At 37.9% G+C, this 24,903-nt stretch overlaps 2 protein-coding genes across 2 annotated transcripts in view; both read right to left on the minus strand.

Moving 5' to 3' along the window:
- Positions 1–713: 713 nt before the first annotated feature.
- Positions 714–24,903, minus strand: part of Pdzd8 (PDZ domain containing 8) — a 29,371-nt gene continuing 5,181 nt past the window's right edge. The window contains exons 2-12 of the mRNA XM_088241035.1: positions 17,474–17,621; positions 15,237–15,400; positions 13,726–13,908; positions 12,387–12,576; positions 11,086–11,278; positions 8,806–9,517; positions 7,395–8,188; positions 6,830–7,130; positions 4,867–4,981; positions 3,560–3,727; positions 714–919 (exon numbers count right to left, since the gene is read on the minus strand). Coding sequence (XP_088097161.1) covers positions 780–919; positions 3,560–3,727; positions 4,867–4,981; positions 6,830–7,130; positions 7,395–8,188; positions 8,806–9,517; positions 11,086–11,278; positions 12,387–12,576; positions 13,726–13,908; positions 15,237–15,374 — 2,934 coding nt within the window. The 5' untranslated portion in view covers positions 15,375–15,400; positions 17,474–17,621 and the 3' untranslated portion in view covers positions 714–779. The remainder of the gene's footprint in view (positions 920–3,559; positions 3,728–4,866; positions 4,982–6,829; positions 7,131–7,394; positions 8,189–8,805; positions 9,518–11,085; positions 11,279–12,386; positions 12,577–13,725; positions 13,909–15,236; positions 15,401–17,473; positions 17,622–24,903) is intronic.
- On the minus strand, positions 23,608–24,507 carry LOC148271701 (uncharacterized). Its single transcript, XM_088241034.1, has one exon. It carries the CDS (start codon positions 24,505–24,507, stop codon positions 23,608–23,610), a length of 900 nt encoding a protein of 299 aa, XP_088097160.1.

Here is a 24,903-nt window from a genome sequence, read left to right on the forward strand (position 1 = left end):
AACATTCACCATTCTGCTTGTTTGTTCACCATGTTTGAACATCGACATTTCCTCAACTCGTCTAACTAAGTGAAAGCGCTACAATAGAGAAATATCACATTAATACATATGGGTCTATGAAATACTGCCAAGTAAAAAAATCCATTTTTAGTACTTATTAGTAGCATAAAAAATAATTTTAAATTTATAACTTTTAATTCCCGTTCATTGCAACGGTTCTTGCATTGGCCACGCTCTTAATATGTCACGATTCCGTTAAATTTTGAACTTTGTGACTGTTTAAATTTGAATAGAACATCGTCACGAACCTTGAAGTCACAATTGTTGAGGCCAAACATGTCGCTCTTTTGTGGAAAAATATTTTTTAATAATTTTATTTTAAAAGTTACGCATGAAAACATTTCTCCATAATATCCATATTGATCATGAAAATACAATTAATTGTACATATTTTTATCGGTTTTCATAGTATGTAATATTTCCCTATTAATGATACTTTTACGTCTGTACCTCAGATGCAGGCTGATGCAAATCCAGAATTTGATAAAATGACATTTCAATTTTCGAATCCAGGTTTTGATCATGTCCAATGATTTTGAAGAAATGTGAGTCTTGCAATGAAAAAACTAATTTATTAAGATAATGAAAATACAAATGAATGCTATTAATTATTAGAAACCTCTTAAAGAAAGAAGATTCTTTAAAATGTCTGCCTCTAAGGTACAGATATTAGGTATGGTTTGTATATGCGGTGAAATTGTTAAGCGTGTGACACAACATTACCTAGATGTGTGCTGTGGTGAAGGGGGCAAACTCCTGGCTGAAGGTTGCGGTGCACTGTGCGGAGCCAGACTGTGCGCACTACCCACTCGTCGCAGCCCTCCCAGGAGCCCGGCCAGAGCGGCCCGGCCCAGCGATCCTGCCAACTCACGTGAGGTTAGGTTGGTTAGGTTACGTTAGTCAGTTTAGGTTAGGTTAGGTTAGATGGCCGCCACTGCAATGCCGCAATAGGCGATGTAGAACTAGCTATGTAAGCTCCTGACGTCACTGCGACCTGTGAAGATCTATTGTGAATGGTTCTCGCCCTCCGAGCCCAGATCCGTAAAGTATCGGGCTATCAGGTAGGGAGCGAGCTCTTTAACATCCTCGGATTTAACCAGCGGTCCCCCGAGGACGAGGCTCCTTTTATGATGTAAAGCAAGGGTCGTCAACCTTTTTATGCCTGCCGCCCACTTTTGTTTATTTTTCATGCTTAAAATTTCAAAACCAGGATTTGTGAGTTACCCACTTCTAATTCCCTACGGATCCCTGACCATGGCGATTGGACCCTTTGACCTGAAGAAAGAGACCCTTCTGAGGACACGTCATGCCTCGACGAGGCGCGACTGGGTCGTCTAGCTTTCATTGCTTGAAGAAGAATCAGAACCCCGGATGAGTACTTTCGACTCGACAGTTGCTCTTGGATAAAAATCTTGACTAAGGAAATCGAGTGAAAACAAGTCTATTCTAGAGGTCCTGGGTTCAATTTCTGGCAGGGTGGACGTGTAATATTGATTGAAAAGTGTTTTGATATGTCAATTTCATTTCACTTATATTAAAAGAATTAACTTTGTAGTCAAACATTTCACTATATGTTATTTAATATTTGTATGTAACCACTTACCGACTTTTCTATATCTGCCGGTTTCAAGACGTGCCTGTCTTTTCCTCAGGATACCAATCAAACCAACATGCAAAACCCACTATACACCTTCACTGTAGTTGTTGCACAAAATTAACAAAGAAACAGGAGTTCGAATCTTACATACAAACAATTAAAAGTAAATAATATGGAAGTAAATAGGTGCGAAGGTTTTCACGGTCACTGTTATCAATATGTTTTTTTTTTGGGTGATACCGTGTGTATTGGATTTGTTCCGAAGTTTCGGCTACCATTGCAGGAGCCATCTTCAGAGTGAACTGAGTATTTTGTAGAAAAAAGTGTGTGTTTAAGTACTAGTAATTTGTACCGTGTCGCAGTCGGTAGTAGGCACATTTCTATTCATTTTTGTATATGAGTTTAATTTAAGCCCGTCGTCTTTGTATATGTTATTTGGGTGTCTGTGTATTTAAATGCATGGCATGATGGTTTTATCTTTTTGTGCAACAACTATGGTGAAGGCGTATAGTGGGTTTTGCGTGTTGGTTTAACTGGTGTCCTGACAAAGAGACGGGTACATCTCAAAACCGGTAGACGTAGAAAAGTCGGTAAGCAGTTACATACAAATATTATTATATTAATTTTTAAGCGAGCAGCTTAAAGCTGATATGCTTAAATCTATTTGAACGAAAGTTAGCTGTTGGCGCACTAACAAATCTAGTCATTTTTGATCTCATTGAGACTACACATTGAGAGCGGCTCTTGTGGCAGCTTATTCCGACCATCAACAACCCATTTGCTCAGGAAATGCTTCTGTGGATTTAGATTGAATCTCGTTTTCTCCAGCCTGAGACTGTGGGCAGCTATAGTGACTGTTGAGTATCAGGTCACCCCTTTCTCGCCGTTCCTGCAGCGTTGTGAGACCGAGAGTTTCCAGGCTCTCCAGATATGGAAGCCGTTTTAGGCTCAGCGACAACTTTGTAGCTCGTCTTTGGACTCTTTCCAACAAGTTGATATCCCTAACAAAATAGGGATTCCATACCTGAAACCCGGATTCGAGAGTACGTCTGATATAGGTTTTGTACATTTTTAGTAGCATATTCGGTGTTATTTATGAGAAGGCTTTTTTTATCAATTGGTCTATGTTTTGTGGTGTATTTTTCATTACCTCCTTCCATACCTCCTGATGGCGCCACTTGCCCGTTAGCAGATGCACGCTCGAAAGTACTGGTTCGCGGGATGCGTTATCATTTATTTACTTTTACTACAGAACCCTACATACGATGATTGCAATTCCTACCTTATTCTGGGTTCTGGCACCTTTTTGCTGGTAATTCTTTCACGGCAGTCAGGATCAGATCCGATCTAGTTGTTAGGAAGGAGGGGCACTTGACGAATTACACAACGCAGTGGATTTAATAGTTATTGATCGCAAAATAGATTCTTTGCGATCGCGGTGAGAATAAAAGAAATCACATGTACACACGCTCGGTTCAGTTGTTGTTCTGGCACCGGAACAATATAGGTACCCACGGTAGGCAAAATGCAACATCTTGACCAGGGTCCTGTAGGTAGCAAATAAAACCAAACGCCTCATCCTAGCAAATGTGCTATGTATATAATATATATAGATGTGTGCACATAGATTCAATGTGACGTAACCACCCCCTCTATTTCACCTGCTGACAAGCCTCAAAATAGAGGCTCAACGGGTTATTCCTTTAAAAAAAAAGGAGGCTTTTTTAAAATAATGAATAATATCTATTTCTTTGTTCCTGGACGGCACCTGACGCGTAAGATTGATCAGCTTACCTTCATGTAACAGATGATGGAACTACACTGCATTTGGTTCAGGGATAATGATGATGAAGGAGTTCTAATGCGTTCAAAAGTTATAATAAGTGATGGTGCCAAACAAACCTTCGTCGGATTTGGAGGTCGAGTCTTTCAACAATGATTCTTGCGATGCTGTAGGAGTAAGCTGAGAGGAAGAGCTTTCTGCGTTGTCCATGTGCTCCGTCATAAGGAACTCTGGGGCCTGTATAGTTATCGGAGCAGGGAGCTCGCTTGATGGGGACAAGCAGTCATCTAGAATAATCAACATAATAATTTCATACTGGTTTTGTAGTCAAGAGCTGCATATTGCCATCTTGATATTGAAGACTCTAGTAAAAAAAGAAAATATCTTTTTTTTAAAGATAGATAAGCGCTTGCACACTTCTCTGGTGGTATTCTGGGTGTTCTCTACCCTCTCAACAGTGATTAATTCAAAGATTTTAATTTTTTTTAATGCGACGACTCTTTGCTTCTTTGGTTTGGTCAATTCAACCTAATTAAGTGTTGTGAGTAATGCTTAAGGTCGCCGACCATTAAATCTAAATGAAAATCATCGTGTTTGATTTCAAATGTTCATATTTTTTTATGTTTAATCATCAGTGTGGCCATATATGAAGCAAAAATTAGTCGAACGGGAAAAATAAATATCCCCAAATTAACCACTCTCTATGGGAAAGAGATTTATACCCCGTATACAGAGACAAATATTAAAGTGAGATCAGTACATTCTATTGTCTTCACCCTCGGGTTATTCTCTGCATATGAGATTAGAATGTACTTTCCTCACCTTAAGTTTTGTCTCTGCATACGGGTATTAATTTCTATAGTCCTTAAAATATAGCTTGATTAGAATGACAGTTGTCAGCAAAAGTGACGACATAACTTTGTAGTAATGTCTAAGAAGTGATTTATATTGACACGAAAAATCATTTGTATCTGGCATGTTAATTTATTTTTTTAATACAATGCTTGACATATAAATCAACATAATTATATAAAATCAGCTTTAAAACAACAAAAAAAAACTAAAACAAACCTAATTATTAACAACGTTCATACAAGGTTACATCATTTTGCAAAAATGTTAGAGATGGAACAAATTAATAGAATAAAAAAATAATTCATGTGATGTTGTTCATGAAAAAAGTAAAAATGTATTATTTTTTGGTGAATAATTGTCTTTAGAGTCTTGTTTTTGCGTTTTAATATCAATTTTCGGAAACAGAGTTTAATGTTTGCATGAAAAAACTGATTAAATCGATTTGATCAGTGTTCAGTAATTTCCATCACTATTGACACTAGTTTGACAGCTGTCATTTTAATCCAGCTATATTTTAAGGACTATAGTTGCTCAATGTTCGAAAAATATTTATTGGTGTTTATTGTGTTACCTTGCAGATTGGTGAGGGGAGGCTGACATTTTCCAGAACTTAAACATTTGGTCACACATTTTTTATGGCAACACAATGCGCAGTCTCTGCATTGTACCGCGTCCTTCAACCAAATCTGTAAACATTCAAATTTTAAATTTTTTATGTTCTCTTTTAAAAACATGTATACAAATCTTTTTTTATACATCTAGTAAAGAGACCAACTCTTGTGCTTGGAGAGTGAATTACACTGTTATAGTTATTTATTTATTAGAATTGATATAATTTTGAATATACAAGAACATGAGAAAAAAAAACTTACAGGATATAAAAAGAAAAACAGAAAATAATAACACATTCATACTAATTAAAATTGAAAGCAGTTTTTACACTTGTTCAATTCATTATGTAAAAAATATATATCACACTAAAATAAAATTGTAAAATGTTTTCCCAGTGAGGAATACATTGTAAATTCAATTTTGAAATATATTTTTGTAAAGTATTAAATAAATATTCCAATATACAGGACCACCCTGCCGTCCGAAGGGCTACAGCTATACTGAACAACATCGCTCTGGATGTTGATCTGTTCCATGTATCCAAAGGGGTTTTCCGGAGCAGGATTCTTCTACTACTTTGACAAGAATCTCTAAATGTATTTTTTGTGTTTTTGTACGTCTTGAATTTTAGTTAGTAATGTATATGTTATTTGAAATAAATGAACTGAATCTAGTTGAAACTGACAGACTTAATTTTTACAAATCTTTTGAATTTAACATTAACCCTAAAGACCTTCTTTCCCTTTATCGTTTTCCATTTAAAGTTTCTATATACGCCCCAAATATTGAACTCACATTTGGAGTTGAAAGTCACCTACGGCCCCGGTGTACATTTAACCGTATTCGGTCGTCAAGATGGATAGGTTGGAGAATTATCTACACTGATGGATCTCGGTCAGATTCGCCAACCCACACGGGTGCGGCCATATATTAAAGTTGTACAAATTGCACAAGAATGCATCCGTGTTTACAGCGGAATGTATCGCAATCGGAGAAGCTGTCAAATACGCTTTAAGCTCACAATATAGCAAGTTTCTTATCCTGTCGGATTCCCTGAGTGCCTTACAAAAAATCGAATCCCCCCCATCCTCATATCCCGAGGACGAACTCTGCATGGAAACTCGATTTCTTCTTTCTTTATCAGAGGCATCCAATAAAAACATTTTTATGTCTTGGATCCCTAGCCATTGTGGTATTCCCGGTAACGAGAGGGTGGACGAGTTGGCAAAGGAGGCGGTCCATTCCGGGGATCCTGCTTATAGTAATTTCCTACCACTAGGTGATCTCCTCGCTATGACAAAGGAGAAGCAACTTCACACATGGTAAGAATATTGGGTAGCCTCCTCCCAAGCCAAGGGAAGACACCATTTCCAATTGGAACCAAATGTAACAGAAAAGCCTTGGTTCTCCAAAGTGATTCTGAACAAGTTTGAGACATCTTCTATATGCAGAATGCATATGCGCATAGGACATTGTTGCAATAGTTCTCATTTGTTTAGAATCCATGTCCGGGACTCTGCCATGTGCGAATGTCAGCTTGAGGAGGTCTGAATCATGTTTTCTTTGGATGCCCCATAAATGATTGTTATCCTGAGTTCCTATCTGACCTCTCCAAAATCAGCGTCCCATTCCCCACTAATATTTTGACTCTCTTGTTCCCACCCAATAAACAGATATTTAAAATTTTATGTAAATACGTTTTATATAATGTAAAGTGTTTGTAATATTAAATACTAACACACTAACTTGTATGTGTAGTACTAACACATGTGTAAATATTTAAATAAGATACCTTAAACTTGACACTGGCTAGAACACCCCAGTTAGGGGTAAAAAAAGCCAAAAAAACTAAGAAGAAGAAGAAGAAGAAGAAGAAGAAGAAACTGACAGGTGTAAATTTGTAAAATAATAATGAACTGTACCTTTTTTCCGCAGAAATCACACTGGGTACTCCTGTGAAAATGCGTTCTGAGAAAATCGTGATTTTTAAACTTCGCTTCTCCGTAGCTCTTTAAGTCTTCCTCGATGGCGATGGAGGCCTGTTCTACCATCTCATAATCTCCCGACGATCCGTCTCTTTCGAAGTCCTGAGCGGATTTGTCCTGACTGGAATCCTTGGACCCCTTCGAAGAATCTGCCACACTCCATTGGAAGGAGAGAAGGATGTCTCCGTAGCAAAGACAGGGCTCGAAACCAGAGTGTCCGGAAAGCGGATGGGTTTTACTGTTAGAAAAATAGGAACTTGAGAATTTGCATAGACAATAAAACAGTAATCTGACAACTGGATGGTGTAGCCAAACCAATCTTAAGCTGAGATAATTGATGTTCAACATGAGGCACATTAAAATAAAATATGATTGACAATTTAGTTTAAAAAGTACTAAATAGAACAAAAAAACAATGAAAAATCATAGCACTGATAATAACGAACTTAAAAAAAACACTGAATTTCCTTAAGTTAGTCAGGAAAAATGTGCAAATTCTTACCTCACAGTAAGGTTGACTTCTGGGGGCAAGAGCGTAAACTTTTTTATGCTCTGACCAATCTTCGACTTCTTGCATTCCTTCAACACAGCTACCAAGGGAATATTCAAATACGCCAGCAAAATTTCGTCCGGATTATTACCGTTCTTTCCCCAGACATTGAGATTCAAATACCTGTGGTTTCTATTCAACTTGAAAGTCATTTTTTCGTTATATTCTAGTAACTCAGAGAGAGGAATGAGATTCGAGGAGAATGTTTGGAGCAAGTCTGAAAACTCGGTATCAGATTTAGCTTTCGATTGAGTATCAATTCTGATTTTCGGGTTTCCGGATTGTTCCTGCGACAGATCTTCCACAGACCCGCACGTAAATTTAACATTACCATCTGTACTTTTGTCTATGTCTTTCTGCGGGTCGATTGCGTTGCCATCAAACGAACTATTGTTTTTATGATTACTATCTTTTAATTCTTCGGTGTTGTTTCTCGTGACGCTCTGATCTCTTTTGTCTAAGTTTCTTTTCGACGGCGTTCCCGGACTGGACGCAGTCGGCGTGCTGCTGTTCGAGCTGTCGGACGACGTTCTGTTTTCGACGGAACACCGTCTTTTTCGTAACCCGAATCCGAATGTCATTTGAATAGTGTCGGAATGTTTGGAAAATGAGATGATGTTCGGCGTCGTGGTGATGGATTTGGCAACGGTGGAGTCATCCGGCTTAGATTGGCTTTTGGATGAAGAGGTACTCTGAGTTTCCTGCGAGTCAGGCACATCGCTTATGGTTGTGGATTTATCAGAGTCCTGTTCAACAGAATAACAACATATTTTTATGAATAAAACAATTATAATAATTAATAGCAGGCAACATTGGCCCTACGGGCCTCAGTTTTTGGTTCTTTGCACCTCAGTTACCTAGAAGTATCGTCCCTTTGGGCTTCAAGACATATGAAAATGACTGTGATTTAGCATTGATACCACGATAATAAGGCTCAAATTCCTTCGCACGATTATAAGGGACAGACGCAATCAATCAATTCTAGAGTATTAATATAATGGATAGAAAGGCAATCGGACAAATCTCAGCCGCATCAATAAATATTTTTGTTCTCATGATTTACTCAAATATACGGATATTGAACTGATTGACCAAAATGGAATAGACAACTGGCCTTGATGATTTATTGCACTCTGATGATCACCCCGCTGGAAAGAAGTTTTTCTTGGGAATTAAGGTGGAATTAGGGACAAAAGAGCTTCCAGTTATGACCCAATACATTGGTGTTAGGATTCAATTTATGCATCTCGTGCAGGAGGCAGTCATAGCAATTATTTATTATCTTATATGTTTATATCATTATTCCAATGACGTAAATCCTAGGGCTTAGTAAGTATAAAAAAAAGCAAATAAATTTACAAACCTGTATACTAGAATTACTGTGTGTACCTCTAAGAAGTGCCCTTCCTTCTTGCCCCACATTTCTAGCACTTTCCAGCACTTCTGACATTTTCCGGAACGAAAAACTATTGCTCTTTCCCCTTCTCGGCACGTTTTCTTCCCCGTCGCCGACAGACAGAGTGTCCTTCGTGCTTTCGTCCTTTCTCAGAATCCTGGCGTCGTCCACTTGCGCTTTTCTAACTTTGCGTTCGATTCTAACCGTAAAACACGGGCGGCTGATTGCCTTGACGAACTTAGCCACTTGGCTCATACTCGAAACTAGTTTGCTATCGACGGCTATTATTATGTCCCCTCTTCTGAGGTCGGCCTTGTACGCGGCACTGAGAGGCACGACAGTCTCGATGACGACGTAACTCTTCCCAGTTTTTTCGTCCGAAGCATTCACTTGTTTAAACACGGTTCCTAGCTGCTGAGTTCTGTCTTTATTGATAACAATATCCAGTGTAAAAGTAGAGTATTCGTCATCTTGCGTGTAAGATATCCATGGATTCGAATCCAGGGAAATACTGCAGTATACTTGTTCATTTTGCAATTTAGTAGTGGTCCAAATTTCGGTGAACAATCGACTGACTTCCAGTAGAGTGATTTCGAAAGTCCCTTGAATTTTCATGCTGGGATCGTCAGCGGGAGGATCCAACAGAGCTGGATCTATCTTCGTAAAGAATGGTTTATACCTGAAAATAAATTAAAAATTAATTTTTAGAGTTACGAAATTCAATCGGAAGCTTTGCTTGTGAGAAAGTGACAAAAAAACAATTCAGATTTGTTTGAAGGAATAACCCGCTAAGCCATTCTTTATTTTAGAGACTTGTCGGCAGGTATTTATTTTGTAGCTTATTATTATTTATTAGCTTACTTTTTTAGGTTGGGTAAAAATTAAAAGGAAAAAATGTTATAAATTTATTATTTAGTCATTTATAACAATTTCCATAAAAATATGAGCGAAGAAAACTCTCGATGACTCAGATAACTTTTGAGCTCTTGAATGGCAAATCTTTTTGATATCAGGCGTTTGGTGAGTTGAATTCTTTCATACAGCAAAACCCCCATTTTACGTTTGTCAAGGGAGCAAGAAAAAAAGTGTAAAACCGAGGAAAACGCTTAAGTGAGGAAATGAAAAATGTATGTAACAAATAGGAATTACATAAAAATAAAATTGATATGCTACACTAAAGTGTACATTTACTTCCACAAAATTTGTAAAAACGGTGATATGTGGAAATTGTCAATATTTTTTTACCTATTTTTCAATGATTTCACTAAAAATATTTTTTCAAACAATATGTCAAAATTACGCGCCTTTGTATTGTTAAATATTATGCTTTTGTAACATCATCGCAAAAACTGCCAGAACGCTTTAAATCCAAAATGTATGCATTGGTTAAACACACATTTCCGTCACTATCACAAGTTTCACAAAACTCCATTTAAATTTTTTCATTAGCAAAATAAACATGGACTCTATTCTCGAATGTAAAAAATAAATAAATTTAAGGTTATTTATCTGACGTTTGATATTTGACTGTCTTTTGTAAAATAATAATTGAAAAAAACGTTAGATGTCAGTAACGTGTTCGTTTTTCGTTCTAAAATAAGCACTGCCTAAAAACTAACCCATACATGCGTAATTACAACTGAAAAATAACCCACACACACACGCATTGATCATGTATACAACACTAATAAATGAAAAAAAATAGGCATATTTAGTTCGTGCCTCTGCCGTTAGCGACGCGCTGATCGGAACGAAATACGACTTAACCGAAATACATTTGGCGCAATTTTCAAATTTTACAAATAGTCAATCGTATATTTTATATTATTTTTTGTTATTGTTTTAATAAAATTCTAGTAGGGTAGGCACTGCTTATGTGCTTATATGGAACGCACGCCACTGCATGCAGGGGGCATTCGTAGTAATCATTGAGTGTCTTATAAGTTTCTATCGAGTCCCCTCTCTTCCGTCGTTCTTCCAATGATGTAAGTCCTAGTGTTTTTAATCTACCGTGGAAAAGGCATCCTTTTGAGTAATTTGGGAATTTTTGTAGCACATCTTTGTACTTATTATTGTGTTATTGATTCCCGGTACAGTCAATATGGAATATCAATTTAAAAAGACGATTTTCACTGTAATAGTCTTGACTGGATCTGATGCACGAGACTTGATCTACCCTACACGTAACAAATGGTCCACCGCATTCGTACCTCAATGATGAAGAGTTGATGCGTTGACACGCCTCACCTTATCGTGTAGTTGGGCAGGGTGTGCTTCCTCTGCAGCGCTCTCCTGGCGTGCGCCTGAAGCAGGGCGGCCAAGCGGCCCCTCAGGGGACGCGCCCTCAGCTCCAGGTGAGGGGGGGACACGAAGGACAGCGACCAGTGGGTGTAGGGACTGGTGGTGAACCTGACGCGAGCCCTTCCCAGCAAGCCGACCACTGAATAAGACATATTATTTCTTTAAGCCCTTTGACGTGAAACTTTACATAATTAAAATTTTGTAGCCAACAATACTTTACGGGTTGTTTACCCCATTATGTAATGGGGTAAACTATTATGTAATGTAGACAGTAAATATCAGGTAGAACATTTTTTAATTTTTTTTTTTTTTTACAATAAACATAATAAAAAAACAGAGTATTAAAAAAATAAAGCATAATTACATAGCAATGAAATACATATTAATAGAAAAATAGCAAACAAAAAATCCCACAAAGGCATGGCCTGTTCGTGGGTATACAAGAAAATGTTAATGAATTTTTGCTTCTATAGTAAATAATGGACAGTTATAATATTTTTGTATAACATAAGAAAGAAAAAATAAAATATTCTGTAAAAGATAATATGGTTTTTTTTATAATATAAATGACAAGTTGATGAATGAAAAGCAGATGGCTGCTAAACCGCCAATATTTGCTTCATGAAGCATTCGTATGGCTTCTGGGTGCATAAAAAGGGGAAATATCACATACTACGAATACCGATAAAAAATATGGAATATTTTCATACTTAACTTTAACAAATAAATTATTAAAAAATATTTCCCTACAAAAACGCGACATATTTGGCCTTAATAATTGTGACGTCAAGATTTGTGAGGGTGTTGTATTTAAATTTAAATGGCCACAAAGTTCAAAATTTACAAGAATCGTGACATATTAGGGGCGTGGCCAATCTAATGAACTGTTTTTGTGGGAATTCAAAACTATACATTTAAAAATATTTTTTATACTACTAAATAGTAAAAAAAAATGTATTTTACTCAACAGTATTTCATAGACCCTTATTAATTTAAAATTGTAAAAAAAGGGGGATATTTCTCTATTGTGCCTGAGATCTTTCTTAGCTATGTGTAGTTATTAGGAACATACCCAAATAACAATCTTTTTCAGTATATTTGGATTACATATACTTCCAAAAATCAACTTACAAAAATATTTTCAAAGAAAAATATGAGGATGAGATACGAGGGTGATGGGACCCAGCATCCCTGCTAGAAATAATACATCATGCTTCCCGGAGCGAAGAGTTTGATTCTCAAAGCACCTTCAATGTCGAGGCAGGCTGTTTTGCCGAGCAACATTCCGGCGTCCACGGCCAGCCGGAACCCTCCGGAATAATCCAGGTCCAGGAGAAGGTCCAGGGTCTTCAGCCTTCCGCGGGGTCCGAGGTCCACCTGCTGCACTCCGGCCCAGCGAACTCGAGGGGCAGAGTCTCCCATCACAATACTGCGCACCTGCCGAGAGAGCAATAAGAGAGATTGGAATCCGGTTATTGTAGTGACGACGGGACCTGTAACTTTTGATAACGTCGAGCAAATAATATTTACAAACATAGCTGAGCTAAAATTTTAATACTGACTCAATTTGATTGGTTTTTTCCGGATTAATCTCTCTTTGAATCTATGTTTTGATTAGAAATTTAATATTTTTTATATTATTATTATTAGTATTGTTAATACACTAGCAGCTATTAAGCTAATGCGTGTATATCAAGTGTTCAAGTGTACATGGTTATTAAACATTATACATTGCTGTGTGCATCTAGTTAACATTCACTGAACTAGCACCAATCACTTTCTCGGGAAGGCCATTCCATTTCTCCACAACTCAGTTTGTCAGGAAGTTCTTCCTGGGGTTGGATGAGAAGGAGGTAGTGTTTAGTTTCAACAAATGACCTCTGAGATGGCAATTTTAATTTATAGTGAACATTGATTTCAACTTGGGTACATTATATTGCTCAGTTAAGATTTTGAATGTTTCAATCGAGTCACCACGCTGCCTTCGCTCTTCTGGTGAACTCGACCCGAGCTCCCTTAAGAGATCCTTGTATGATTTATTTCTTAGAGAAACTACCATTTTAGTTGCCGTTCTCTGGACTTTCTCCAACAACTCTATGTCTTTTTTAAAATAGGGACTTCAGATTTGGTAGGCATAGGTAGTAAGTACTGTTTCATACAGCTGGGCAAAGTTAACAAAAAATTGTATATATTATGAAATGTATAAATAAATAAATATAATTACCATTCACCATCTTTGAAAAAGTTCATAAGGCTTTTCTATAGGAACAATACCCTACACTAAATATATCCGATACGTGGGAATAACTATTGCCGAATTCACGAAGTCTGTTCAATACGGCATTACAAGTATACACAGTCCGTGAATTTTTGCTACAAAACGGTGGCACCTGTCTAGTCATTCTTGAAATTGGTGCGTTTAACAATTTCTTATTATACCTGCTTTTTTCTAAGATTTTGCAAATGAGAGGTTACAAAATTATGTCATTTATTAAGTGATGTTTCATCTCTGTTGCAATCCATTTCTTTTCATGTTCCCGACCGTGTCACCAGAAGTCAAAATCTGCTATCGGGTGATTAAGTTACCGTGAGGGAGTCGAAGAGCTTTCCCGACGTGGTTCTGGTTATAAGGTCGTCGCACTCCTGCGCCAGCTTCCGGTGGAGCCAGGCCAGGGGGCCCGCCGCCACCTTCAGCTCCTGAACCAAGAACTGCAAGGCCAGGCTCAAGGCCGCTGCGCAGTCCGACCCCGTGCCGAGCTGTTCCAAGTCCTGCAGGTGACAAAATCAATCGCTTAAAGGAGACAATCATTGTTATGAAACGAGGAAGTACGGTGGTTTTAACAATACGTATGACTGTCGAACTAAGCAAAAAAAAAAGTATCGTATTATAATTGCTACGATTTTTTAAAACTATGTTATTTTGAAAATCTCCACTGAAACTTTGAAATTATAGCCACGACGTTGTAAGTTCTGGTCGGAGAGTGACAAAACACGCATCTGAATAGCGAAACACAACATCGTCTTGCGTACTGCCAGGGTTTTTGGTAGTACACGAGTACTGAGAATTCTTTATAACTCGGTGCGAAGTAGACTCGAGAGTGGCTCGATGATTCGGGGACCGTGTGAGTTGAAGTACCCTCTTATGGTGGAGAGAGTTCAGAAGAAATTTCTTCGGTTTCTCTACATGAGGGAGTGCGGATATTATCCATGGCTTTATTCCACTGAGTTCCTCCAGGGTATGCTCGGTTACAGCAGTTTAAAGACTAGAAATAATGTGTATTTAACTACACACTTCTTTCAATTGCTGCGCGGTGTTATTGACAACCCTGAAATTATGCAGAGCATTAGCTTTTATGTTCCGGATAATTACCTAAGACAGCGTCAGCGTAGACTGTTTCACATTTCAGTATACAGGACCAACCTGCCGATGGATATGCCTGTTGGAAGGGCTATCTGCGGCCTCCGTGGTGTAGTGGTCAAGACGCTTGACTCACGCACGGAAGGTTCCGGGTTCGATTCCCGGTGAGAACACAAAAATTAAAACGTGATTTTTCTCAAGCCTGGGTGCTCTGTGATGTAATTCACCACTGTAATTAAGCCTCCTGGCCTGTTGTGGTGCAAAAAAAAAAAAAAGTTAAAAAAAAAAATCTCTATGTTGAACAATATTACTTTGGACATTGACAATTTTCACGGCTCTGAGGGAGTTTTTTGTTACAAGATTCCCTTTTTTTAAAAAAAATATTATTCTCTGGATATTATGTATACTTATGTGTTTTTCTTATATATATATTACTATTTCTATATGTATGAATTAAGATATTCCATTTTGTAATGTACATATATATGAATAAATAAATTGAATTGAATGACTGAGAAGAAAATAAATCATTGGTTTAACTGAGTATTCTATAATTAGATTGACAAATATTTATTTTTAAAGAAACCACCGAGCTTTCTCATTACTTCATGTAATTAGTGTCCAGATGTCTCGAAGCCGGTAGACATAGAAAAGTCAGTAAGTGGTTATATACAATTATTTACACATTTGATCACAAAGTTAATGCATTCAACACTGATAGTAAATTTGGATAGTTTACCTTGGGCACGGGGGGCGGAGGGAGGGGCACTTGCCCTTCTGGGGCCCCCTGGATGTACCATGAGAGCACGAGGGCCTGTGCCCCCAGCACCAGCAGTGCCCCGAGTAACATGGCCACCAGGAACCACACCCAGTCCATACTGACAGGAGGTGGGGGCTAGGATGCTGTGAAAATTTATACTGTTTTATTTGACTTATTTAGAATACACACAGACGTACAGTCAAATGTTTATACTTGGATACTATTAGGGCCTGCCATCCTTTTAAATGTATTCAATTAATTTAATAAAATAAAGCAATGGTTTAAACAATGCTGCTTTTCAAGTTATTAAATAATGTTCTTGACAGTCCCGAACTTTTAAATTGTGTGAATTTTTATGTGAGACAGACGAGACAAAATACTTCTTTTGCTGTTGATTTGCATAGTTCAAACTATGCCAAATACTCACCTATTCCACGGTTCCACAAGTTAACAAACAAACATGGAAACTTAGACTTATTTAATTTATCTTTATACCAATTAAAATCATTACTTTTTAATCACTTCTTTTCTAAATATAAAAATGTACCAAGTGTTATCCTTGTTTTACTGTTTATGCTATGATACATTGCCTCTGTTACTTCAATACTTTTGTATTTAAATCCTTCATTTATGTTAATTTGCTGCATACCTATGTTATAATTTCTTTTTTTTTTTATTTATTATTTCCTTATTTTCTGCTGATTTTATTTAATGTATCTATATTTTTTATACTGCGTTCAGGTGTTTTGTTTTCTTATAATTATTTTTCAATATTATTTTATGCTTTGTCAAAGGCGAAGCCGTCGAAATAAATAAATATAAAATAAAATGATAAGTAATTGAAACAATGTTCGATGTTTTATAACGATATGGAATTTTAAAAAATTTATTTTATATGAATACGGTAAATACTCGTATGTTCATAAATTGTGGTGAACTCACGATTTATAAATTGTGGTGAACAAATGGTTTACAAGCTGTGTGAACTGATGTTTCATGAATTGTGGTCAACTCGTGGCTCATAAACTGTGTGAACTCATAGTTCATAAATTGTAATGAATAATAATTATAATAATTTATTTATTTATATATACGCCGAATTGGCATTTTTAAGTACATATTTATACATAGAAAATTATTATAAAGAAAAGTAGAAGGACACAATGGTACATAGTAGACTTAGTGGGAGTGGAAGCAGGAGAGAAGTGTTTATAATTGAATTTGATTCAGTGATCGTTTGAAAGAAGACAACTTGTTATCAAAGAAATTAAGACTGGTATGTTTGTTGGCAGACCTAAGAATTCTGGGCATAGGGAGATGAAAACCATTGTTAGTTCTATGGTTATCGGTATGAAAGAGAAGATTTGTCTGAGGTTTCTAATTGGGATATTGAATTTTATTGAGCTCAGTAGTTCAGGCGCATGATCAGGAGTTGAGAATTTTAAACAGGACTAGAAGGTCGGATTTATTTCGATGGTCTTGAAGAGGAGATATATTAAAACTAGTTTCTAACTCATAATAATAATATTTGGCTGATTTAAATAGCGCCATTTTTGTGAAACATCTCCTCAAGGGCGCTTTACAATTATATACTTAAACTTACATTTTAACTAAGCTTAAGTGATATATTATATTTTCTGATTCAAAATTGGGGGTGTGATAAACTAAAGAAGTGAGATTTTAGTTAGGATCTGAACTGACTGGGACTGCCGATGATTCATAAGTTTGAAGGCAATTGGTTCCAGGCAACGGCAAAAGCACGATTTCCGAATCTAGTGTTCGGGAGCGCCGGATTTTGACAAGTTTTCCTCTGCCTGAATCAAATGCTGACCTAAGAGTAGATTTTTTTTGACATATATTTTCCCTAATACAAAGGTCCGATAGGTGTTTCGGAGCCATTTCATGAAGGGATTTAAATACTGTCCAGCAAAGCTTGTACTTTATTCTCTCTGGGGTTTTTAACCAGTGCAAATCCCGAAGATGTGAGATGTGAGAATATTTTTTAGTTCTCTCGGTTTATAAATTGTGGTGAACTAATCGTTTATAAACTGTGTGACTCATGGTTTCTAAATTGTGGTGATCTTATGGTTCATTTCACTTGTAATAGGTATGTTAACCTTAATAACTTCTCAGGAGGTAAAATTCAGACCTCGTCTACTAACAATTCGGACAAAATCAGTAATGACATAATATAAAAAGTAATCAAGAAATCTTACCGAGCAGTTTTAGAGCAGTGCGCGATCAAGGAGCCATGGCGATGTTTGGATTTTACCTATAGGCGACATACACGAGGACTTGTGAAGATGAGGCCACTGAACTTCTCATGATGACATTGCAGATTACAAATGCTCATGACATGGGATGCTGTGAATAACATTAATATGTAAATATCATAAAGCCAGAGTTAGTCACTTACATATATGAGTTTTGATAAAAGTAAAAAAACAAGAATATTTAACCAAATGTTATTAAATATTTGTATATAACCACTTACTGGCTTTTCTATGTCTACCGGTTTCGAGACGTACCCGTCTCTTCGTCAGGACACCAATTAACCAACATGTAACATGGTTTAATTGGTGTCCTAACGAAGAGACGGGTACGTCTCGAAACCGGTAGACATAGAAAAGTCGGTAAGTGGTTTTAAACAAATATTTAATAACATTTAGTAAAATGTTTGACCACAAAGTTAATGCTTTAAATATGAATATTTAATTTCAAATTTAAATGCGTAATTTTAAAAGCCTATTTTTTTGTGCGGGCCAGGTGCCTGCACGCGGGTGCTGAGCGTGTTTTGATCACATGCTGGGTGTCCTAAACCGCTTTATTACAATGGACGCCAAAGATTTGAACTTGTTGAAAAAATTATTATTAATGAAGGAGAATTATGGGGGTCGGTATTAAATTAAAGTTTCATTATACAAGGCATAGTTAGAAATTAAGAGTACTGTTTGGCTCTTGTCCTGTGCAAATTTTTTTTCCTAAAGTTGGCAGCACTCATTGGTAGTGGGGGGTCTCCTGAACACAACAGGCACTGGCAGTATCAAAACTAAACAGTATCAAAACTTGTCTTGTAGTGTTCGTTTCCGTGAAAGATGTCAATAAGAAATCCCACCAAGTGCGAGGTGCGCGCCGTCATTAGGTTCCTTCTCGCAGAAGGAAAAACTCGTACTGAAATTTTTGCACAGATCAAAACTGTTTATGGCAAAAGTGATATGAACAGCACAAACGTATTTAAGAGGTGTCGTGGGTTTAATGAAGGAAGAACGAATATTCATGACGAGCAAAAGAATTGAAAGACCTTCAATTGTGACTGATGAGTTGGTGTTAAAAATCGAGGAAACTTTCGCGAAGACCGCCGATTGACAGTAGATAAAATGCATACTCCCCTGACTCAGAGCCTTTAGATATTTATCTTTTCACCTTCCTGAAGACTCACATGGGTGAAATAAAAATTCTAACTGATGAAGAATGAAACAAGGGTCTCGAAGTGGACGAAAGAGATGGCGGGAGAGTTCTATGAGGAGGGCATCAAAAAGCTTGTGCCGGGACATACAACCTGCATAGAACGGGAAGGCGACTACGTGGAAAAATAAGTAATATATATACAAACAATGTACTGAATTTTTTTTTAAATGATACGAAACTTGAGTACTCTTACTTTCTGACAACGCCTTGTATAACTTTTACCTTAAGGATGGGTGTTAACATAAGTTGTCTGTTTTTTTCGAAATGAAGAGAACAAGACGACAAATTAGAAAAAAATAGTCAATAATGTATTTTCCATATTTGTTTTCTTCTTTGTTCCCTCGTTAAACGCGAAAATTAGGCGTCAAAAATGCTTACTTTCATTGATATTCCATTTTAAAGACTTGTAATCAAATAAAATAACACATTGAATGTAGAAGCAAACAATTTTTTGTATATACGAACATTTTTTTTGGAATTTTTTTTAACATTTGCTGGTCATTTTAATTTTGAATAAACACAGACACAACTTATATTGACACCCAAATATGAATATGCAATGCATTTATAATAAAAAATAAAAATTATAAATGTGAATAATAACAGTGATATTTATAATATGAAAATATGGTAATATGATTTTAATATGTCTCAACAATGTTTAGAATATATCTTTTTTTTTTATATTAAGGCAATCCATCCTAAGAAGGATGATTTCTGCCAAGAGTACAATTTATTTAAAGGAATAAAAATCAATAAACATTTTTTAAAAAAAACTAAAAATTTACCATATTTTTTGAGAGGAAGCTTCCTATATGGTGGATAATTTCAGGATCAAGGATGGAGAGGAGTGATGCTATGTTAATAGGGTAAGGATATTTTTTTAAGGAGGAGTACATATTATGTTTGTCCCTTATTGGACAGCCAAAGAATATATGGTCTGGAGTCTCATGGTCCAAACCACATTCACACCATGGACTTCCTACAATATTAATTTTGAAAAGGTGGCTATTAGTGCAATAGTGGCCGATTCGTAGTCTACTAATGTTTGAGATTAATCTCTTAGACAATTTTTTTGTGTGAAACCAAGGAGAGCTTGGTATGCTCTCTTGGATATCTTTATAGAGAGTTCCCTTACATTTGGAGGTAAACTCCCACTGGGTCTTCCATTGTCGTTTTGCCTCGTTCTGATTTCGAGGGGACATGTCGGAAACACACACAACACTCAAGAGGACGCGAGCCGTCTATCGCAGCCGCTTTCGCCAGTTCATCTACCATCTCATTACCTCTAATACCAAGATGCGATGGGATCCAGACTATGATTAGTTCTCTACCAGTTCTACTGAATTTCCAACTGTTAAGTCTTATAGAACAGAGTAGCTCATCACTTGCGGAATTAGAAAGGTTGTTGAAAATAGATTTAACCGCACTTAATGAGTCTGTAAATATTACAACATGTGTATGAGGGAGAGATAGACAGAAATGAATAGCTTCTTGTATAGCTTGACATTCTGCTGAGAAGACGGAGGAAGGACTAGGGAGTTTGAATTTGCGATCTATCGCCAGTTTCGGGATGTATATTGCGGCAGTACTAAAGTCATTAGATAGAATATATCTAAACGCTCGTAGAGGCTGGATTTTCTCTCAGGGATTAAGATATAAATTTGTCACAACAGAGAGGGAAAACATCTGTAAATATTTGGACATACTAAAAACATTGTCGATTAAACCAACTGGTATAAGAAGTATAAAAATTGATAAGTATTTTCAGGCGTTGCCTAGTGGGTGAATTAATTTATCTAGATGAATCTCACCCATCTCTCCCATAAAGGTTTCACGGCCCCGATTACAATGCCAAGTTAACACAGTTATCTTCGGACTGTCTATAAAGAAAAATTGATATTTGTGTACGAAAATGAGTATATTTGCATGAACATTTAAAGTATCTTCATCGGTAACATATAATTGAACATGTTTAAAAGAAAAAAATGCGTACATATTCTGGTTTTCATACAGAAAACTTAATTTTACTTTGTAGATAAAATTAAAAATAAATGTTTACTTCCCACTGTAATTGGGGCCCTGCTCTTACATCACAAAAGTCAACAGACGAAAGAGTTGAGGGAATGAGGATGTTTAAACACAGGCAGAATGGTGAATGTTACAGTGTGTAAAGTGGCTACTCAAACCAGCCAACGGTCTATACTTTCCATATTCCCTTCTCGAAGATATTTTCCCTCTCTGTTGTAACGAATTTTGATCTTATTGTGTCATACTTCTGATTTTTTTTTGACATTTCTAAACAATAACATTAAATGGAAATAAAATCATAAGCTAAACTCACGGGTTTCGGGTTTCTTCCTAAGTCACGTGAGCTTCGAGCATGATTTGATGAATATCGTGTGCCGGGGAATTGAAGAGACGAGCAACAGTCTCGCGTGAAATTGGGGAATCCGCGCCAGCCGTTTGACAGCAGTCAACTTTCACCGACCCAAGCATTCGACAGCTGTCAGGGAAGTTCTCAGCCGGGAATCAATAATTGAGTTCACACTGCGCGCGCCCTTCGGCGGGAATACGAACTTTAAATTGTGGAGAATCCCCCGAAAAGTTTCCCGCTAAAAATTGCGTCAAAAAACGAAAAAATCTTAACCGCTCAAATGCCAAACTGGCGGGCAAAATGTACTCCGATTGCCGAGCATTTTGCCCGCGCGTGCTGATTTTTGAGCCTTTTTTGCGATCGTAATTTCTACCGCGATGGATTGCAATTTTGGTGGCCTCTATTATGAACTGTATATTTACCGCGAAACCGTCCAATTTTGCCCGCTTTTTTTCAATTGGATACCCAATTTAAAAAATGCCTAAGACCATTTTATAGTTCCGAGATATTTCATGTTTAGGTGTTTATTTTGTTCCGGAAATGTTTAATGACAGAATTTCGGAAAATTAAAAATCATCATCATCCCCTTTCCGCACCTAATGGTGCATAGGGCACTGCATTGGTACACCAATCGCAGTGAATCTTGATAATTTTTGTTACATGAAGGTAAGATGATCAGACTTACGCTTCAGGTGCCAGTCCTCAGACTATGAAATATTCTAGTGTAAAAACACCTTTTTAAATAATATTTCATATCAACCATGTCGGGAATCGAACCCGAGACCTCTTGCACGGTAGGCAAATGCACTGACCATTACACCATGAGGCCGAAATTGAGACTACGTATTCTAAAGTTTTTCTTTGTCTTTATTTTAAGATAAAAAAATATTAAATTGTTACGTGTTGAATTACGTGCAAAATTATTGCTTGTAAAAAAGTGGACCTAAGGTCAGGACTTAGAGATTTTTTAAAAGTATTTAAAGGATTAAGGGATTTTTTCTCAGGGAATAAACTCTTGGACTAAGAGATTTTTTCAAATTAAAATAATGTTTTTAAATTCATTTTTTAAGTATAAAATTTGATATGGGTATTCTTTATTGAAAAAATATTTAGACAAATGTATAGTTCACAAAATACTCAAAACCGATAAAATTGGACTTAGGCATTTTTTTTAATTTGGCATCCAATTATGTTGATTTTCTAAAAAAAATATATCCTATGCTTTACTTTTTAATTTCTAAGAATGACCTAGGTAATCATTGAATTGGGTTATAATTGTAAATTCAGTCATATTTAAATGCGATTCCAAGCGATTAAAAAAAATTGATGGCGGGCAAAATTACCTCCATGTTCGTCCATGTTAGCCCGCAACCATTATTTTTTGAACTGTAGCTCATATGTCGTTCTTGTCTAAGAAGTACTTTATTGAATTATTAATTCAAGGGCAAAATTGTCGTTTGAACATATTTTCAATGGCTAACTAATAAAATATTCGTCTAAAAACAACTGGGCAAATTTACTCGCCGAACTCTATTTTTCTTCATACAAGCAACTTACAGGCCTTAGGGTTGTCAAAATCTGGTTGATAACTTAAGAAAAATAATAAATCTTCTTTATACACGACACCTCGTCGTGCATACAGTTGAACTGTAGATATGGGTGATTCTGCAGCTGCTATTTAACCGGCTATCTCGGGTGAGATAACTTTCTTCAGGCTGAGTCTGCGGCGATATTCTTCAAAGGAGCAGGCGGCGACATCGAAGGCGGAGAGGGCGTAGATTCAATAAAAACGCAGTCTTGATTAATACACACTTTTATTTACAAAAAACACAGGGCTTTTATTAACAAATTTGTACCGTGTCACGGTCGGGCACGGTACGAGACTGCACACATAGGCCGCAAGGGAGAGCGAGAAGGGGTCGGACTTTCCCGGCTCATATCGTAGCACGCTCTCCCATTGGCTGGACAATTTTATATTTTGTTTTTACTCTCAAACTTATGAGGTCCGATAATTCCTTCGGGATACGTTTCACATATGAAACGAGTATGTAGGCCTCTTCCCCGTATCTTAATTAATGTACAAATGATACAGGGAATGATCCTACATACTGATAAAAAGGGTGACACAAGTTTCAATGGGATTGGACAGGGTCTGATTCCCCGCAATCCGATACAAATATGTGGCTAGGGTTTCGATATTCTAACTTCTGCCCCTGCGAGTGACGTAATTTACCGTCTTTATTTAAGGGGCAGCTAGTTAGATTACAAATCGAGACTCCTAGCCGAATATAAACATGAAAACCCGACATATAAAGAATACTGTAAAAACACTGGCATCGTACACTCTCGTCCGAGCGCCATTCGTCGCCCTGGCAGCCACTCGGGAAGCTTCGGTCGCGGCCGGGGGTTCGACCGCCTCTCCGTGGTCATTTCAACTATTTTTCCCGTGCTGCTGCCATCTTCGCCTGGGAGCCAGCAAAGGGCCGCTCGGCTTGGTGTCGATGTCTAATGCTTGGCGCTTGTTCGCCGCGTCACAGGCCGCGTTGTATGTTCCTTTGCCGCACGCGCAGCGATGTCCGATACACTCCCCCCGGTGTCGCACAGTCGGCACCTGCTGGTCTCGCATCGGACCTCGCCGCCGCGGGGCGATGTCTTCGGGGCGCTGTCATCTGTGTGGCGTAGCAGGACCGCAATCTTGACCGCGGGTCTTGTGTTCTCGCCCGTGGAGGTCCGCACTCTGACGGCTCGCACTTGGCCGTCCTTCCCGGACATGGTTCCCGTGACGGCTCCCCGGGGCCATTGGTTCCGTGGCATCGCGGGATCGGTGATCACTATCACGTCTCCGACTTGTAGAGGAGCGGCCGCGATGCGCCATTTCTGACGTTCGCCCAGGCCCGGCAGGTACTCGCGCATCCATCGGCGCCCGAAAGCATCCGCCATCTTCTGTACTATGCGCCATTGTTTGCGCAAACACACGTTTTCCGGTGCTTCGCTATAATCCGCGAGGCAAGGCATGCCCCCGGATGACCCGATTAAAAAGTGATTCGGAGTTAAGGGAGCTCCGTCACGGGGGTCTACTGTCACGTGCGTCAGCGGACGGCTATTGACCGAGAATTCAGCCTCGGCTAGCGCCGTCCGTAACGTCTCTTTTCTAGACGCTTGCTCTCTCAGTATAGCAAACAGCGCTCTCTTAATAGGACGAACTAATCGTTTCCACGCCCCTCCTATGTGCGGGGATGAAGGAGGGATAAACTTCCACTCAATCTTCATAGTGCTCATTTCATCTCGCACTTTCTTGTCCTCGGCTACGTCTCGGAAGGCGGCAGCCATCTCTTTATCGGCGCCGCGAAAATTTGTCCCGTTGTCAGAGTACAAGACAGACGGGTGTCCTCTTCTGGCGACCATCCGCCGGATGGCTTGGATTGTCGAGTAGTATATTAAAAAAAACACCGAGTCGTAATTGGCCCGCAACAAATTACACGCGCACTTTGACAGGTTCTGACAAGCCACTGAGTAAAGTCAGTGACAAAAGCTTCGGCTCGGTGTTACAGTACCTAATTGGTGTTTTTGCAGATAGAATTGAAAAAATATTACACCCATGGTTGAAATTGCGTGTAAAAAATCAAAGCTTTGTAAGTACGGGCTCGGTGTTACAGTACCTAATTGGTGTTTTTGCAGATAGAATTGAAAAAATATCACACATATGGTTGAAATTGCGTGTAAAAAATCCGAGCTTTGCAAGTACCGGCTCGGGGTCTCAGTGTCGAAGTACCTAATTGGTGTTTTCGCAAACATTGAAAA

The sequence above is a fragment of the Micrasema longulum genome, unplaced genomic scaffold (genome assembly GCF_059751315.1).
Source record: "Micrasema longulum isolate JH-2025_06_02 unplaced genomic scaffold, ASM5975131v1 h1tg002717l, whole genome shotgun sequence".
Lineage (NCBI taxonomy): Eukaryota > Metazoa > Arthropoda > Insecta > Trichoptera > Brachycentridae > Micrasema > Micrasema longulum.

What these genes read in the sequence shown, in the direction of transcription:
- LOC148271701 (XM_088241034.1), bottom strand. Translation starts at nt 24,507, where the DNA reads ATGGTCGCCAGAAGAGGACACCCGTCTGTCTTGTACTCTGACAACGGG.